General features: G+C 41.3%; 2 protein-coding genes across 4 annotated transcripts in view; one reads left to right on the top strand and one right to left on the bottom strand.

The window, feature by feature from the left end:
* Positions 1 to 17,154, bottom strand: part of SLC26A1 (solute carrier family 26 member 1) — a 36,229-nt gene extending 19,075 nt beyond the window's left edge. Inside the window, exon 1 of one of the 2 annotated variants that reach the window (XM_051966295.1) lies at positions 16,305 to 17,154. In XM_051966295.1, coding sequence (XP_051822255.1) covers positions 16,305 to 16,530 — 226 coding nt within the window. In that variant the 5' untranslated portion in view covers positions 16,531 to 17,154. Of the gene's footprint in view, positions 1 to 5,275; positions 5,420 to 16,304 lie in introns of those variants that run through there. The other variant, XM_051966296.1, reaches the window with a different exon arrangement.
* Positions 1 to 19,647, top strand: part of IDUA (alpha-L-iduronidase) — a 74,065-nt gene that overhangs the window by 29,046 nt on the left and 25,372 nt on the right. The window lies entirely within an intron of this gene.

Below are 19,647 nucleotides of genomic sequence, written 5' to 3'. Positions count from 1 at the left end.
TGCTCTATATTTGGCTATTGGACCCATATGGCTCTGGAGGGAAAGTGAGGCTGGTGACCTCCCAGCCCTCATAGCATCACCTCTCTGAGGTCATGATCCTCTTTATCATGGATTTAATGTCATAATTACAGCAGTGACAATGCATGATTCTCTAGAAAGTCGCCTGGAATAGTTCAGAATTCTTCCTATCTTACATGAACAGATCCCCAGATCCTTTTCTGATTGCTTTCTCTGGCTTCAAACAGCTTATATTCTCCCACTTGCATCCATATCACCCACTCCCACACCCCACATCCTTGACTGAGGTCCCGAAACCCCAGGCATAGATGTAATGATAATGGAATTCCCATTTCTTGAGTGCTTTAAAGTTGCCAAAGTAATCTTCCCACTTTGAACCCAGGAGGTAGGCTTAGCAAGCATCATCATCATCATCATCACCCCCATTTTATAAACACACTGAGGCTTAGGGCATCTTTGACTTTCCAGAACCTCAGAGTTATAAGGGACAACATAAGCCACTTAGGCCAGTGGTTCTTAACCATTGTCATGTGTCCTGAACCCCTCTGGCAGTCTGGCAATGCCTTCTCACAATCGTGTCTTTATATGCATAAAATGAAATTCATAGACTTATTCATGAAATCAATTATGCTGAAATATAGTTATCAAAATATTAAAAAATAAAATAAAAATAGTTACAGATTGTCACCTTTGAGTTGTTTTTTTTTTTGGAAGAAGGAACCCACTATCTCCCCAGACAACCTATTAGCTTTTTGTCAATCTGTTAACAAACGTTTGTTGTTATTGTTCAGTTGTTTCTAGTCATGTCTGACTCTGTAACCCTATTCAGAGTTTTCTTGTCAGAGTTACTAGAGTGGCTTGCCATTTCCTTCTCCAGCTCATTTTACAAATGAGGAAACTGAGACAAAGGGGGTAAGTGACTTGGCAAAGGTTACACAGCTAGGAAGTCCCTGAAGATGAGTTTTCCTGCCTCCAGGCTCACCATTCTAACTAGGTGCCAGGCACTGGGCTAAGTGCTGGGGATGGCAAAGAAAGGCAAAACAGCCCACAGTCTCTTTTCTCAAGGGATGGACGGTCTAAGGAAGGAGAAAACATGTAGGATCTAGTTCTCTACTTCTTCATCTACATACATAGATAAGTATGTACATTATACACTTGGATATAAAATAAACCACACACATGTCTATGATCTGTGTAGAAAGGATGAGTCCTTTAAAAGGGAAAAGAGATATTAAGAATTGAGAAACCAGAAGAGATCTCCTGCAGAAGGTGGGATTTGAGGAGGAAAAGTAGAGGGCAGGGGACTTCTATAAAGCTTTAGTTGTTGGGCAGTTGTCCACATATTAAGCCTAAAATTTCCTTTTTGCAACTCCCATTGATCACAATGAGGAAAATGTTGGGTTTTGAGTTAAATGACATGGGTTCAAAATCCTGTGTGATCTCTGTGACTTTGGTTAAATCAAGGAGAGTTTTTGGGCCTCAGTTCCCTCATCTATAAACTGAAGGATTTGGAAGAGATGACCCCCAAGGTGCATTCCAGCTCTCAATCTATGGTCCTCTGGTCTACGAGAGAACTAGAGACAACGGGCTATAATTGATTGTTGAAATTGTGGGTGTTTAGAAGAAAAGACAGGAATAGGGGAACAGGAAGGAGGTTGTTAGGGTAACACGGTAGCTTTCTTGAAGTACTTAAAGTGATATCCCAGGGAGGAGGGATTGGGCTGGCTCTGCTTGGTGTGAGAGGGTGGAATTAGGAGCTATGAATAGAAGTATGGGCATGATAGAGCTATAGATAGCAATTTTTGTGTCTGGAGCAAGCACAACATTTTCTCTTAAAAGGGGTGGGAATGGGAAGAGAGCTCAGTATTACTCTCTATTCCCCTAAGTACAGCTCAGGTTGCTACATCCTAGTTATGCCTCTGTTTATAGGGAGACAAATTTCAACTGAATAGAAAGAATGAAAGCTGTCCAAAAATGGAAGAACTGCCTCAGGAAGCTCTAGTGGGCAAAATGAAGTGAGCAAAACCCTGAGAATACCGTCTACAGTAACAATAATACTGTATGATGATCAGCTGTGAATGACTTAGCCATTTCTCAGCAATACAGACATTCAAGACAATTCCAAAAGACTAAGGATGAAAAATGCTATTCGCCACCAGAGAAAGAACTGGGCGAGATGAAGACTAAAACTTACTTTAAAAAAATTTTTTTTTTGCTTTCTTTATTTTTTTCTTGGCTTTTATTTTTAACAACATGGCTTATCTAAAAATGTTTTGCATGGCTATATATGCAAATATATATTTGGGGGAGATGAGGGACAGAAAATTTGGAACTCAAAATGTTAACAAAATGTTAAAAATTGTTTTTATATGTAATTGGAAAAAATAAAATAAAAAATTTAAATAAATTAAATTAAAAAATGAGAATTACCTATATGAATTCTTGTTGGGGATACATGGGGTCAGAAATTGGACTAGATAAATTCCCAGGTCCTTTTTGACTCTTGAGACTATAGTTGACATTCCTTTGTAGTATAGCTTTATTCTGGTTTAAAATACCTATTTTCTAGGGAAAAATATTTTTAAACACTTCAATAAGCATTTGTCAAATATTAAAACAAAGATAAATAGCTTGAAACTGCTAAAGGCATTGAGTATAAATATATCAAGGGAAATTGATTTCTCAGAACTTTCCAAATAATAGACAGGGAGAGTGTCTTCCTATGTGCGAACCACCTGTAACTAGATTTATCATGGGGGGAAATAACTCACAATGAGAATAGTTTGCATTTCCATTCTTCTTTAAATAGCAGGTTTCCTTTTAGAGCCCTTTAAGGTGGATGCCACCCCCATTTTACACATGAGAAAACTAAGGTCCAAAGAGGTTTTTAAATACTTTACCCAAGAGTTAATATTAAGTGTTAGAACCTCTTCGCTTAAATAGAAAACGTTGGCGGAGTAGGGAATGATTACCTCTTCATAAGTCTTCAAATCATCTGGGAAAAAATTTAAATTCAATCTACTTGCCCTGAAAGGACAGAAGTTGGAGGGATGGCCATTAGTTGGCATAGTAATGCCAACTTAGTTTAATACTAAGTCTGTAGTCAAAAGACTTGAGTTCAGATGTGCCCTGAGGTACTTCTGGCTGTGTGATCCTGGGCAAGCCACTTAAACTATTTACTTCACTTTCCTGAGTTGCAAAATAGGGATAGTAATAGCAGGGTTATTGTGAGTGTCAATTGAAATAATGTAATATTTGTAAAGCACTAAGTACAGTCCTGGCACGTAGTAGGTGCTTAATAAGTGACTTGTTCCTTTCCCCTTTTCACCTGTTCTCTTAGCTTGATGTAACAGAGCTCTCCCTAAAAAGCAGGGACTGTTTCTTAAAGGTAGTAAATTCCCCATCAGTGGTGGTGTTCAAGCAGAGATTGACAGCATTCCTGCTTGTGTACAGGTTTAATGTCCTACATGTCTTCTAAGGTCTCTTCCACCTTTGAACTGCTATGATTTAATGAGCAAAAGTCAACATTATAAATGGTGAAGATGCATGGAATATTGTGTCTGATGCTAAGAGGCTCAATTCTTCCTGTCACCTAATTAGGTAATTTTAGCCTAGATTTTAGAATAAATTAGATTTTTTGGCTAAACTAGATTTTAAGCAATTTTGAAATGCTCCAAAGCACTTTCCCAAATGAGAGGAATCACCTTGCTCCACATGCAGGGAGGAGAAAAACGTATCCTGGCTACAACACAAACCTGTTTTCATTTTGAATTTGCATTAATAAGAAATGTACACCCTGAACAGTACTTGCCTATGAGGAGCACAGTATTGGGAGGTTAAAGTTCTCGCTTCAGCATTTGGTTCTTAAGAGGAATGGCAGGCACCCTGCAAAGCTCATCTGGGAGGGAACGACTCTAAAAAAAAAATTCCATGATTGAAAAATTCAATCTCTCTGCTCCCCATCTTTTTTTTCCTATTTGAACCTTGGGATTTCAGGGAAGATTAGCATTCCTTGTGATTCTGAGGATGATACCTAACATTTTCATAAAGATTTTAGGAAGGGAACAAGCATTTATTAAGTACCTGTCATGCGCTAAGCATTTTGCAAACATCTCATTTGGTCCTAGGAGGCAGCTTCCCATTTTACAGTTGAAGAAACAGAGTCAGACAGAAGTTAAATAACTTGCTGAGGGTCATACAGGAGATGTGTCTCACTTTGACTCCACATTCAGTGCTAGGACGTCATTTCAATGAAAAAATTATAGTAACTTTATTTTTCTTGCTTTTTTTTAGAGGGAAGGGATGGGCAATATAGCTTACATAGAAATGTTTTTTGCATGACCACTATAATGTGTATTATATTACTTGTCTTTTCAAATTTTTAGGAGAAAACTAGAGGGAGAAAATGTAGCATTCAAAATGAATGTCAAAAAAACAATCATAGTAATCTCTTTCTTCCCCGAATAAAAGGAATCCACCTTGTCCTACATGCAAGCAGGAGCAACATGTATTCTGCTTTTTCTTCATTAGTAACATAAATCACTGAATTCCATATTCTAGAAATAAATCAATCTTCCCTGTTAATATTATATTTGGAGTTAGCACCGTGCCACAGGTGCCTTGTACAGTTTGGGCTTCTAATCACTCAGCCAGTGTGAACCTATTTGTGCCAGGGGATGAGACACAGGTACCCCTCAAGCTCAAGGAATCCATCTAGCACACTTTCTTAATCATTTGGAATATAGAATAGTTACAGTGGAGGGGGGAAAGGTGGTAGGGGGACATTTTTCTGATCAATATTCTCCATCTTCCAATTTTGATTTCAGCATCTAATCTTTAGTAAAATAATTCCAAGCTTGTAAATTTTGCTTTTGTGCTATTTAAAATAGGCAAAGAGAAAATGTCAAGAGTAGAAAGATGGGATGGAATCTAAAGAGAAGGAGGAATGTCAATATTTTTCAGGCACAAAAGGAAGCAATGGAAGCTTAGCCACATTCCCCTTGAGTCCCCCAATTTAGATCTGGGTGAGGTGTTGGAAAACCTTCAGTTCAACTGCGCACCCCCATTTTACAGATGAGGAAACACAATCTCAGATAAGTTAAGTTATTTGCCCTGGCGGCAGTAAATAGAATCAGGATTTGAATCCAGACCTTCTGACTGGAATCCAGTTGATTTTTTTCCTTTCTGCTACTCTGCCTCTTTTATTTGTGTGCCTTTAAAAAATGAAGAAGAAAACCAGTGAGTGAGTTTTTCTTACCTTTGTGGACCCCGAAGAATGAAGGGCTAAAGTTCCAGCCTGAATTAGTATCTTAGAGATGGAGAGAAGGAAGGCTTGCTGGAGACACCATGAGGAGGGGGACAGAGGACTAGGGTGTTGTCCTCCACTGACCAGAGTGATCCTGGCCCTTCAGACTGTGCCAGCACATGGGGGCCAATGTAGTCCCTCCCTGCTCCTAACAGCACCCAATGGGACCGGTTCACTGTTCAATTATTTACCCCAAAGATCGCTGAGTCATATGTTTTGCAAAGGCAAATGTTAACTCACAGGGTAATCTGGAAGGCTGTCTTGTAATCAGAGCCTCACAAATAGCTTAGGGTTCGTTGGCATCTGGAGAGAATAACGAACTTACTTTACATGATAAGGAACTTGGCAGAGAGTTTGCCAATTGTGTTGTTTTTTATCAAAGGGCCTTTCTCAGTTTCTAGAACAGAACCTGTGGAATTGCACTGAATTTTATGGTTAGTGATTGGGTCCTACTGGGTGCCTATGATGTGAGAGCCTAGAGAAGGGACAGAGTTGGGTCCTGCCTTCAGAGCGCTGTGGGAATCAGAAGAGAGCACATAGCCCTTGGGGAGTCCTGGTGTCTGTGTGTCCAGGAACACAAGTCAAAATTCAGTGCTTAGATAGGAAGGCAATGGAGGAAGAGCGCCGGGAGCTAGGATACCTGCTGCCAGTGACATGTGTGACCTCTGTCAGAACCAAAAAACTACATTTAGAGGGTAAAAAACAAATGAACAATTAGCACATAATTAGGAAGAATAATTCATTAAAACAGGAAGTCACCAGAGGCGAATAATTAATGACATCCATATCTAGCCACCATAGTAGAGAGTCTTAATGTGGAGCTCATGGATCCCTTCTGACTCCAAATTCAGTTGTTTTCTCTCCCTTACTATGGAGACATTTCAAGAGGTCTGTGAAGTTGAATGGGAAGAAAAATTACATCTTTATTTTCACTTGCTTCTGACTGAAATTTAACATTTCTTTCAAATATTTTAAAAACTTTATTCTGAAAAGGAGCGTATTAGCTTCACTGGATTATCAAAAGAGTATGTTACAAAGTAATATATATACTCCTGTATATATTTCCTATAGTAACAAATTAACTGGATTTGGCTAAATTATTTCTTATATTATTTTCATGTCCTAAGTTTCATTGACTTAAAGGTCTATTTCCTGATGCTTAATTTTTTTCTCAGTCTGGAAAATCATGCTGTCCCTGTAGCTCCTTTCTCAACTCCTGTGGGAACCTTCATTTTAAGGAATGTGCTCAGAGCAACCCTGTTCCTTCCTTCATTTCTCTCTAGGCTCTGGTCTTGACTCTCTGGATTTCTTTTTCCATAATGCTCTTACTCAGGTACCTCTCCCCCTTCCTTCATCTACTCACTTTCCCCTTATTATGTATTGTCTTCTTCCATTTTAATATAAGCTCTTTGAGAGTAGGCGTTGTCTTCCTTTCTGTTCATACCAGTATTCTTTTTGTTACTGTTGGTGGTGGGTTTGTTTTTTGTTTTTTTTTTTGCTGAGGCAATTGGGGTTAAGTGACCTGCCCAGGGTCACACAGCTAGGAAGTGTTAAGTGTCTGAGACCAGATTAGAACTCAGATCCTCCTGACTTCAGGGCTGGTGCTCTATCTACTTTGCCACCTAGCTGCTCCCGTACTGGTATTCTTAATGCTTGCTGTTGTTTGTCCCTCATTACCCAAGTGAAGATTAGTTGGATTTGATGATCTCCAAGGTCTGGTCTGACTCTAAATCTCTGATCCTATGAATTCTGACCGGCTCTCTGTGTGACCCTACCTTAGTTTCCTCATCTATAAAATGGTCATCGTGATCCTTGCACTCACTACTTCAGGATTGTGTGGAAAATATTTTGTCAACCTTGCAGCATTAGAGAAATGGGAACAGTTGTTGTTGTTATAACTCAAGGTCCCATAGTTAGTAAGTGTCAATGTTGGCAATTTGAACGCAGGTCTTCTCATTCTAAATTTAGAGTTTTTTCTCTAATGTTATGGCTCTTTTCTCCTGGATTAGTTCTAGATTTCCAGTGCTTTTCTTATAAGAGTAATGATATAATAGATAGCATTTCTTTATTATGGTTTGCTAAACACTTTGCGTCTGCTTTCTTACTGGACTCTTAGGAACTCTTATGAAGTAGGTACTATTTTATTATCCCCATTTTACAGATGGGGACTGAGGCACAGATTGCCAATGTAACAATTAACATAGATAGTAAATTGCAGAGTCAGATTCGAACTCATGCTGTGTTGACTCCAGTAATTCTACTTGCTGCACTATACTATCTTACCCTTCACTAATTAATAAATACAGAAGGCTGAATTAGCCCTAGTTGCTTTTATTCCTTATTTTAAATGATTGGAAGCTTTCCTCCTTTAGGTAGCTGGAGCAAGTTCCTTCTGAAAAAGTCCCCACTATTTCAGGTTTGGACAAAAGGTTTTGTCGATCTGAGCCTGGATAATGGGGGAAAGTGTGGGGAGAGGTGGTCTGAGAGGAAAAGTATAAAGAGCCACATGGGCTGAATCCATCCCACTCAGCTTCCTAGGAAGCCCAGCATAGGACCTCACACACCTCTGATGTTTAATAGACCATTGCAGAGATATTCCCTAATGAGGTGCTGTTGTGGAGTGAATAGGAATTTGGACATGAAAAGAAGCATTCCAAGATTAAGCCGGACCCTTTCACAGGTCCACATTACTGGTCTCTCATCCTTTCAAGCATTTACCCTCCCATGTATCTTTCACACGCTACCAGAATGGTTTATTTCCTTTTTCTAGATGTGAAGAAGAAACTTTCAATCACTTTCCTTATGCCTTAGCCGAATACCTAACACCTTCTCACTACTGTCAATGCTTTTCCTATCTTCTTTTTTTTTTTTTTACTACTTAGAGTTATAAAAAGCCATAGATGTCAGAATTAAAAGGGTCTTAAGTCTGGTCCTCTTATAAATGGGAAAAGTCAGACCCAAAAATGAGGGATGGGGGATTACTTAAGATCCCACGGTGGTAAAACTAGAACCAGGACACTGGTCTCCCAATTCATTGTTAGATGTTAGGCCTACAACCATCTTGTTTTGGTCTAAATGAACCCAATACAACCATTCTATTCTGAAATAGAGATCGTGATCCTGTGAATTCCTATCAATCCCTAAGTTTTGCTCAAGCCATTCCCTCTATTGGAAATACCCTCAGTCCTCCTTTCTGCCAGGCAATTCAGTTAGCCATCTCTTCTTTCAAGATCCAGATTTTAAAAGTGCTTCCTCTCTTTAACTAATCCTGCCTACCTTGGTCCAGCCCTTTTTTTCATACACCCTCCTTACTTATATTTCATGAAGTTGTGTACATTTGAGATCTAGCCTGTCTCCCATCCCTCTTTTACGACCACCTTTCCTGGACAAAGTCCCCAGCTTTGATTCATTCCCATTAATCTCATTCTCAAGCCATCTCTGCCAGTTGCTCTTAGATTGGAGACAAAGAGGAAACATCAGACTACTCCTATTTTTGTAACTTTCTCCCCCTTGCATTCAGTCTTCTTTAGAATATATGTTCTTTGTGGGCAGGAATTAATTTTTTTTGTTGTTTTTCAATAGTGTTTTATTTTACCAATTACACATAAAGATAGTTTTCAATATTCATTTTTGTGAAACTTTGTATTCCAAATTTTTCTCCCTATTTCCTGAAGATAGCAAACAATCTGATGTTAAATATGTGCAATTTTTTTAAACATATTTCCAAATTTATCATGTTGTAAAAGAAAAATCAGATTGAAAGGGGAAAATTATGAGAAAGAAAAAAACAACCACCCACCCACCACCACCATCAAAAAAAAAGAAAAAAAAAGGTGAGAACACTATGCTTCATTCCTCATCCTGTCTCCATAGTTCTCTTTCTGGATGTGGATAGCATTTTCCATCCCAAGTCTACTGGGATTGCCTTGAATCACCTCATTGTTGAAAAGAGTATCCTGGTTTTTTCATAACTATTCTCCAGCCATTTAGCATAGTGTTTGGCAAGTCAACAAGCATTTATTAACAACCTACAATGTTCCCAGGCATAGTAAGTGCTTTAATAAATGTGTTTCACTCATTCACTCAGCCTGCCTGCCTTTTCTTTTCACTTAGTACTTCTCCTCTCCCTGCCAGTCTCACCTCCTTACTCGTTCTTCCTTGTGCTTAAACTGCAATCATCAGGTTTCCCCTCTCCTTCATCCAAATTAATGCTCATGATTTAGAAGGATCTCTACAGGAAGTTAATCCTCATTTAACCAATGAGAAAACTAAGTTCCATGGATGGTGAAAAGTTAGCTCAAGATCAAATAGGTAATAAGTAGAATTGAGAATTGAACTCTGGACTCATGATAACAAATTAATTGTGTTTTTCATGTTCCAAGAGTTTACCTGTTGAGTCCAAGCTCCAATAACATGTTTTAAAAACGTTCCCTGATTCTTTAGCTCTTGTTGAACCACTATCATTTCTATATACTATCTATTGCTGAGTTGTTCTAGGTATGATGAGCTTTCTCTTCCCCCCCTGGAGCTTCCTTCTTAGACTGTGAGTTCTGTGAAGGTAAAACTTTAGTCTGCTCTTTCTCTCTTCCTTCAGACTGCAACCCCACTGAGGGCTCTCATCCCCATATTATAAGCACACTGAAAACAGAGCCAGCAGCTGTTCCTCCTTTCCTATCACAATCACCCTGTATCACCAGTGGTTTGGGGGATGAGGAAAATAGGTAAATCCTTATTGGTTTTCAATTAAATGATATGCTTTTCAGTTGTTACTAGGTGGTGTTTTCTATCAGGCTGAGCAAAGTCTGTGGGAGAGGAAATGGGGACTTGGTCAAATCAGTCATTGTCCAGCCAACCCAAAAGCCCTGCAGTAGATATTATGCTTTTGTCTCTGTGGAGCCATTCTTATTGACCACAGACATTTCCTCACCTGCTTTGGGAGAGCACACTCTGGCTTCAGTCCCAGAGCTACTGCATGAGTCAATAAAGCCACTCTTATCTGATCTCATTTATCTACTAGATTGAAGTGGGGTTTAGGGTGCCAGCAGGCACTTTTATCAATTCCTACTGTAGGTTGTAAAGGGTGGAAATTCTAAGTCACAGATCAGCTTAATAGTAACATTGTTTTAAACTGCTGAGATGGCCTTCAGTAAAACCTATAAAGCCTTTAGAGAAGCCGTGGCATCTGTAGGACAGGAGAAAGAATGTTGGGGCCTGCAATCAGGGTTCAAAGACTAAACCTTCTACTAACTGCCTCTGTGGCCTTGGGCAGGTGCCTTCCCATCTCTAAGACCTCATTTTCCCCGTCTGTATAAAAAGGCTGATTAATCCCTAAAGTCTCTTCTTACCCAAACATTCTATAGTCATGTATGTGAAAGTATAGACATATGGAGTCATGGTGGAGGGATTCTAGCACAAACTTCTTGTGTTATAAATGAAAGATAGGAACAGAAACTCCATGAGAAACAATATAAAGGCTGGAATCTTTGCCCACTCATGGATTCCTTTGATAGTTTCCTAGCTAGTGATCATCGAACTTTCTACTTGATCTCTCCCAGGATGTGAGAACTCTCCCATCCCTCCTCACCTACCCCAGTCTCAGCCCACTATATTTTAAAGACACCCCTGGTTTCTAAATTGTCTTCTGTATTTGATCAGTTGAGTTTGCATGAACTGAGAGTTCTTGGTACTATTCATGCATTAACTTCATGAGAATCACTTTTGACTTCTTCTGTGTCCCTTTGACTTCTTTTTTTCTGCTGGAGAGCCATGTAAGCTCATGGCTTAAACAGAAGCAAGGGACTAATAGAACTTCTTATTTAGCAAACTTATATTGAAGCTGAAGGTTGACACTTTCTGTGTTGCAGTGACCCCACCTCCTTGCTATTCTTTGCATAAGACATCCATCACCAGATTCTGGGGCATTTTCTCTGACTGGCCCTCATCATCCTCATTTCCTTCCTTCCAACAAGCTTCAGCTAAAGTTCTACTTCTGCAAGAAATCCTCCCCAGTCCCCTTTAGTGCACCTGCCTTCCCTCTGAGATTGTCCTGTCTACATTTTGGTTATTTATTTTTGTCTGCATGTTGTCTTCCCCATTAGGCCATGATCTCCTTGAGGGCAAACTTGTCTCCATGGTATTTTTTTATATCCCTTGAACATAGACTAGTGCCTGGAACCTAATAGGGGCTTAATAAATGTTCATCAATAGACCGATTGCTCTGAGTGTTTCCTGGATGAATACCGTGGCAGTCATCTATAGAATACCGAATATGAAGTCAGGAAGATCTGAGTTCAAATTCCATCTTAGACACTTATTAGCTATATAACTTTACCCAATCATTTGAACTCTTTGCATCTAAACTTCCCCATTTCATTGGCCTTTAAAGATCTTTTCCAAACTCTCAATCTTTAAGCCTACACTTCTTCTTTTTTAAAATAGTATTTCATATTCTCCAAATACATGCAAAGATAGTTTTCAACATTCATCTTTGTAAAACCTTGTATTCTAAATTTTTCTCTCTTCCCCCTCCTTCCCTTCCCCAAGACAGCAAACAATATAATACAGGTTAAACACATGCAGTTCTTCTAAACATATTTCCATATTCAACATGCTACACAAAAAAAATCAGATCAAAAGGGAAAAAACCAAGAGAAAGAAAACAGACAACAACAAAAAAAGAAGTGCAAAAACAATCTTTCTATACTACAGTGATTTCCTTTGTGTAGGCATCCACCACTTCCTCCCTCCCACCTCCAGCACAGATCTGTACCTATCTGTGATTTAGTACAGGATAGCTGTGCAATAACAAATCCAGCCTCAGACACTTACTAACTATATGTGACCCTGCTTTAGTCACAACTTCTGTATGCTTCAGTTTCATCATCTGGAAAATAGGAATAATAACCTCTCATGGCTGTTGTGAGTATAAAATGGGATAATATTTGTAAAGTGTTTTGTAAACCTTAAAATGTAATATAAATGCTAGCTACAACTATTATTGGTCTGTGATTAGGTATTGTTGGGGAATGTTAGTGGACAAGTTAATAAAAATAATATTCTTTTCTAACATTGTAAAGACAAACAACTTTGAAAGATTTAGGAACTCTGATTAATGCAATGACCAACCATAATTTCAGAAGACTCATAATAAAATATATTATTTATCCCCTTAAACACAGATGACTCAGAGTGCAGATGAAGATCTTTAATGTGTGTTTGTGGTATGTGGCCAATGAAGGGTTTTTTTTGTTTTGTTTTGTTTTGTTTTGTTTTGTACTATGCATGTTTTTAACTGGATGGGAGAGGGAAAATTTAAGAGGGAAAGATCTTCACCAAGTAAAGATTGGATAGGGGGAGACTAAGGGGGAAAAAAAGGGAGTGTGATTCAGAAAATTCAATAAATATTGATTAAATTCCACTACATAGTGAGAATACAGAAAAGAAAGGGAAGACTGAAAGGAAGAATAAAAGGAAGAATGGAATAGAAGGAAGAAAGGAGGGAGGGAGGAAGAGAGGGAGGAAGGGAAGAAGGTAAGAATGAAGGAAGGGAGGAAGATAAAGAGGAAGGAGGGAAGGGAGGAAAGAAGGAAGGAAAGGAGGGAAGGAGGAACGAAGGAAAGAAGGAAGGAAGGAAGGAAGGAAGGAAAAAAGGGGGGAGAAGGAAGAAAGGAAGAATGGGAGGAAGGGAGGGAGGGAGAAATAAGAAAGAAAAAAATGAATTAGTCTTTGTCCCTTAAGAATATGCATTCTGCTGAAAGTTGGGTTTCATGAAGGACATCAGGCCTAAATGGGCACAAGTGTGACTTTGAAGAAAAGTAGGGGAAAAACAGGAAAAGTCAGGATGGGAACCAGAGATAATATAGAGTTTGAGTGGTAGATAAAGACTATGTATTTAAACCATTTTAAAGTATATATACTTAATATTTTTCATGCTTTTTTGTGGTAGGAGAAAATGTGAGGAAGAAGAATCTTTGTTTAAGAAATAAAATTTAATTAAAAATATCTTTTTGAGATAAAGGTACATTGTTGTCAAAACTATCCATGTATTGTGGGAGCTATAAATGCTGGAATCAGAATCTACTACACTTTTTTCCAAGCAGAAATGGACTATAAAGTAAGTGAATGAATTGGAGAGGGGCTAAACTGGAGATAAAGGAAGGAGATCATTACAGTAGCCTAAATGAGAGGAGAAGACAGCTTCTTCTCTGGTGGTGGCAATGTGTATAAAGGGGAAAGGATGGATGTAGAAGACATTGTGAAGGTAGAAGCTGTAAGACTCTATGACTGATTAGAAGTTGGAGGATGAGGGAGAGAGAAAAATCAACTAGGCCAGAGGTCTGGCATCTGGGTCCCTTGGAAAACAGTGGTTGGTGCCTGTCAGAAACAGGGAATGTGGGGGAGGAAAGTTTAGTTCTTTATGTGTTGATTTGAAGTTCCAGAAAAATAATCCAAATGCTTGGAAATGTGGGCATGAAACTCTGGGGATATGATGGGACTGGAAATCCAAGATTATAGGATCCTAAATTTGGAGATAACAGGCTGTTCCAAGGTCATCTAGTCCAGTCCTTTAATTTTATAATTGAGGAAACTGAGGCCCAAAGAAGTTAAAAGCTTTATTCAGGGTCATAGAGATGGTCAGTGGCAGAGCTAGGATTTGATTTCAGTTCTCCAAATTTGTAACACATTAACTCCATTTGGGAGTAGAACGATAATCATGGAAACTTGGAGAGGATGATGTTACCAAGATAGAGAATATAAAGAGATGGCAAGATTTAGGACTGAAGTTTGGGGAACATCCATGTTTGAGGAAGTAGAAGGAGGAAGAAGAGGAGAAGGCAGAGGAAAAGGAGGAGGAAGAAGAAAAGAAAAAGGAGAAGAATGAGGAGGAGGAGGAGGAGGAGAAGGAAGAGGAGAAAGAACAAAAGTCAAAGAAATGGTCACAAAGGCAGAAGAGGCAGCAGAAGGGAACCCAAGGAGGGAGAGAGGTATCTTGAAGGAAAGGATGATCAAGTGGGATGAGAGCCAAAAAAGATGCCATTGTCCTTAAGGTTCAGGAGGAGGCTTAGGTTTAGGAGAGCAATTTCATTAAAGGGATGGGGATAAAAGCCATCTGACTTTTTTTTTCTTTAATCCAAAACCCATACTAACTTTGAAACATTACCTATTTTCTTTTTTTTTTTTAATTTAATTTTATTTAATAATAACTTTGTATTGACAGAATCCATGCCAGGATAATTTTTATACAACATTATCCCTTGCAATCACTTAGGTTTCGTTTTTTCCCCCTCCCTCCCTCCACCCCCCCCAAGATGGCAAGCAGTCCTATATATGTTAAATAGAACCATTACCTATTTTCAATCAATCTGGCATTCTACCTTTGTTCTCAAAGGAATTCACTTGTAACATACTGATTATCTAATTAGTTACATTTATTGATCTATTTTTAAACTGGTTTTTAGAAGTTATTTTTATAGACATAATTTATTTATAACTCATTTTTAAAAAATCTCATGTTAACATGTATCTGTTCCATAAACATTCTACCAAGCTTCCACCCCCAAAGCAGGAACAATCCAACTTCCTCAGCCTTCACTTGCATCCAGTCTTCAATTCAGCCACTTTGTAGTAATACTGGAAAGAGCATTAGACTAGAAGACTTAAAAATAATTAAGGTTAAGGTTAGTGGCAGTTCTATAAGCTGCCCTGCCACTAACCTTACTTACTGTGTCAACCTCTTCCCCTTTCTGGGTCTCTGCAGAGGGAGGAAGGTAGTTTGGATAATGTCTAAGAAGCCCTTCCTAGCTCTAAATTCTATAATCTTACAATTCTGTAAATGGTTGTTCCCTGTTCCTGGGAAAGAGGGCCTGGGGTCTATCTTGGTATACCCAATGCTCTTGAGGATTGGCATAGTTTAATATCTAACAAATGTTAGGATTTGAGGCCCTCCAATTCTCTTCTTTTAACCTGCCCCACTTCTTAAAATTCTACCATTTGAGATTAAGTTCTTTGAAGGTGTTTTGACTTCCAATCTCTTGTTGTTTGTCATTTGTTCTTGAAGAGGATCATGACATCAGGGAGGGGATGCCATGACATGAAAATGAATTGGATTTAAGTGAGGGAGGACTGTGCAAAGTCACCTGCCTCATTTTCTCCTCTAGAGCTATTTGGATCTAGTGGCAAGATATAGGTCAAGACAACTGGAGATGGCCCTGGATGCAATGGGAGATCTTGGCCTTTTTAAGGTAAGGTCTTTAACAGGTCTCAGTTTGACTGAGGCTGTACCCATTCAGTAACTAAGGCTAGGGAGCAATTGAGGCAAAGAATCTCCTTTTTCATCTAGTCCCAAAAAAATCTAAATAAGTAAATGAGTGATTAAAGAGCCAATACTTAAGAGTTGTTATCCGTTGTTAGATCTTGGGGGCTAGGGGTTAGCTGACAGATAATTGTGAACAAAATTCCTTGGGAATGAAACTTGGAGGGAAGAAGGAAAGGAGACTATACATGTCCAAAACCAAAGTTCACCAAATTTATGGTTTTGCTGAGAGCTAGAATTTGTTGGTTGTTTGCATGTGCTGTAGTTTGCCTCCTCAGCTGAGAAGACTTTCACCACCTTCAGGATTCTGATGGATCCAGTTATTACTGGTGGTAGTAGTTTTTTACTCAGCTCAAATGTGGAAATAGTATTGGGTCTGTAGAGCCCAAACCATGAGTAGCAATGTTTATTTCATCTAAACTCAACGGAAATCTCCATGCCAATGTCAAATAGTGAGATAATGATGTAAGAAAAAGTCTCTTTAATCTTCAGTATTCCCTAGGTCCCTTGGTGGTAGTGGTAGTGGTGGTGTGTGTGTGTAAGAAGTCAGTAAGCATTGTATGAGAGGAACGTTTGCCAGGTAAAAGCGTTGGCTCATGGCCTTTTGACCAGAAACTTTGAAGAGGAAGGCAAGTATCTGGAGGCCGGGGCATCTAACTCCTCCCCTACCTTTTGTGGCACCTGTTTGACAGGAAGACAGAGGCAATTCCAGCGTCCACCCACAGTCCTTCGGCTCAGTAGAGTCGGGATCAATAATCGCTTCCACTTGAATTGACTTGGTGCATTCGCTTTTCCCCCAGTCTCTGCAACGCCTAGGTTCTGTACCAGCGTCCCCCTTTGCTAGAAAGTGGATGCAGTTTCTCTTCAGTGAAACAGCAAAGACAGGACAAAGCATTGGGATTGTCGCTCTGGCTCTTCATAAAAAGCCAAACCTGGTGCACACAGTGAGGAGGGGGGTTACGGACCACTGGGAGGGTTTAGGGGAATGCAGGTGTGGATGGAGAATTCTGTCCGGAAAACAAAGTCAAAATAGGCCCCAGGCTCTTCCGCAGCTCGGTGGTGGGGGAATCTCCTGGAAGCCAGAGCTGTGTGCCCAGGGCCCGGGAGAGCCCGCCTCCAGCTCGGGAATCGCAGCCATGTTCACGGTCCTTGCCGGGAAAGCCGGGAAAGCCGTGCCCAGTGGAGAGGCGGTCGGGCTGAGTGGCCAGGGGGCAGAGGGCTCCTTTCACTCTGTCCTTTCTCGGCCTCCCTCGGCGGCTGTAAAGGAAGGGCAGTTCCTGATTTTGGCCAAGCATCTTTTGGTCAGAGTCCAAGAGGGGGTTTGCAGGGGACGGGCCTGTGCATCCCCTGCTTGAGATCCTCATTATGGAGCTAAAAGACCCGGATCTGACCTGCCTCCCCAGAGAAAGAATAGCAGGTGGGGCTGAGAGGAGCCCGCGATGGATCGTTCCGCCCAAGCTTGTGGGAAAGGGAAATTGTTTTTTCCATCGCCGGAGAAAGGCGGCCCCAGCGCAGAAGCGTCGCGGCCGGCCCGGCTTTTACCCTTGGCTGAAATAACAGCAACGCCCGAGGACTGTGCATCTGGCCGACGGGACTCACCTCGGCTCGGGGGACCGGCGGTCCTGCCGCGGGCTCTCCCCCTCCATCTTCCTCCGCCGCACGCCTGCGCAGGCCCACGGCTCACGGGCACTCCTCTCTCCCACGCCCGGGCTCCTGCCAGCCGCTCCGGCGGCCCGCGCCGGGAAACGGAGAACAGGCTCTTCATTGTCATGCAAGAGGGCCCCCAGTCCAGGCCGGACGGGAAGCCTCCCTCCTCCCTCCCCCAGGAGAGGCGCGGCCGAGCTCTGCTTGGGATTTCGGGGTCTGGGGTGAGAGGCCCTGGCGCGTGTCACACGCACACCCCCCGCGTGCATACTGCACACATGCACCCAGGGATGCTGTAATGCACACACACACATGCGCCCGGGGATGCTCGTGATCACAGATAGATGCAGACCCGTCTCCCAGTGCAGCTTCCACACGTGCACAGACATTTATAACTTATGCACACGTGCGCATGCACACAACACGCGTGCATAATGCACACACACATGTACATGCGCCCGGGGATGCTCGTGATCACAGATAGATGCAGACCCGTCTCTCAGTGCAGCTTCCACACGTGCACAGACATTTATAACTTATACACACATGCACATGCACACAACACGCGTGCATAATGCACACACACATGCACCCAGGGATGTTGTAATACACACACACACACATGTACATGCGCCCGGGCATGCTCGTGATCACAGATAGATGCAGACCCGTCTCCCAGTGCAGCTTCCACACGTGCACAGACATTTATAACTTATACACACATGCACATGCACATGCACACAACACGCGTGCATAATGCACACACACATGCACCCAGGGATGTTGTAATACACACACACACACACATGTACATGCGCCCGGGGATGCTGTAATGCGCACACACACATGCGCCCGGGGATGCTCGTGATCACAGATAGATGCAGACCCGTCTCCCAGTGCAGCTTCCACACGTGCACAGACATTTATAACTTATACACATGTGCGCATGCATACAACATGCGTGCATAATGCACAATGCACCCAGGGATGCTGTAATGCGCACACACACATGCGCCCGGGGATGCTCGTGATCACAGATAGATGCAGACCTGTCTCCCAGTGCAGCTTCCACACGTGCACAGACATTTATAACTTATACACACACAAAGATGCATCAGCCCTTGCACATGCATACAGAGAGAGAACTAGACAGACACAGACACATGCACAGACACATAAATGTCAATATGTACATGTATTCGTGTAGGCAATAGACACACACATACCCGACCCATATACACAATGCAACACATACATACATGCATGTACGTGCGCATACACATAAACACATATTCATGTATGCGATCTATACACATAGACATAAAGGTACTTACATGCTTTATATATACAATATGCACAGATGTATACACAGATGTAGACAAACATACACACATATATTTATACATATATAGGCACAGCTACACAGGTATACACACATAAAACACAGAATACACACACATGTTGTACAATATACACATTCACACACGTGTCACGCCTACAGATATGCATCAATATAGACATGCACTTACTCACACACATATAGTACACAGTACATACACATACATGTACAATACATGTAAGCACATGTTCACACATACTCTTTTCTCTACAACAAGGGGATTGAATCAGATTGTCTCTAAGGTCCCTCCCGGCTCTAAGTCTTGTCATGATTAGGACAGAGGGAGCACGGATGAGGCTTTCTGGTTTTGAGGCTGCTGGGTTTCTGTCCTAGGAGTACAAAGCAGAGAGCTGGTCGTCCCACCTGGTCTTGTCAGGACGCAGTGACTCAGTGTCCGCAGAGACCGAGGTTCAGGTCCCATTGCTGAAGCTGACCAATTCTATGATGCTGGCTAAAGCCTAACCTTCCAAAAAGCTTCGGCTTCCTCACCTGCTGTTTGTCCTTTGCTCCCGAACACCAGGGAGATGATGCACGACATGCAAGTGAAATGGATTTGAGGGAGGGAGGGCTGGGCAAGGTCGCCTGCTCATTTCCCCTCCAGAGCCACTGGGGTGCAGTAGTCAGATAGAGGGCAGGACAGATGGAGATGGCCACAGATGCAGTGGGAGGTCTTGGTCTTGGTCTTTTAAGCTAAAGTCTTCAGCAGTTCTCCAGCCCTGTAAAAGGTGATGGGCACTGTTACTTGCAGTGTCATTATGGACCCACTGAAGCTTATTTCCACAGCTTCACCAGTCAACTTGCCTCTCGGCCCCTTTATTCTGCTCCCCTTCCTGTTTCCCTCATCCCTGTCCTTCTCCCAATTCTGGAATCAAGAACCATGCTCAGATTCCCTTTGTCATTGTTCTTGAATGGGAAACAAGCCACTGCGGGGTAACAGGGGTGGGGAATGGAGACTCATGTCCTGGTGTT

The sequence above is a fragment of the Antechinus flavipes genome, chromosome 6 (genome assembly GCF_016432865.1).
Source record: "Antechinus flavipes isolate AdamAnt ecotype Samford, QLD, Australia chromosome 6, AdamAnt_v2, whole genome shotgun sequence".
Classification (NCBI taxonomy): Eukaryota; Metazoa; Chordata; class Mammalia; order Dasyuromorphia; family Dasyuridae; genus Antechinus; species Antechinus flavipes.
Note: the sequence above shows the minus strand (reverse complement) of the source record. Positions and strands in the feature narration are given on the sequence as shown.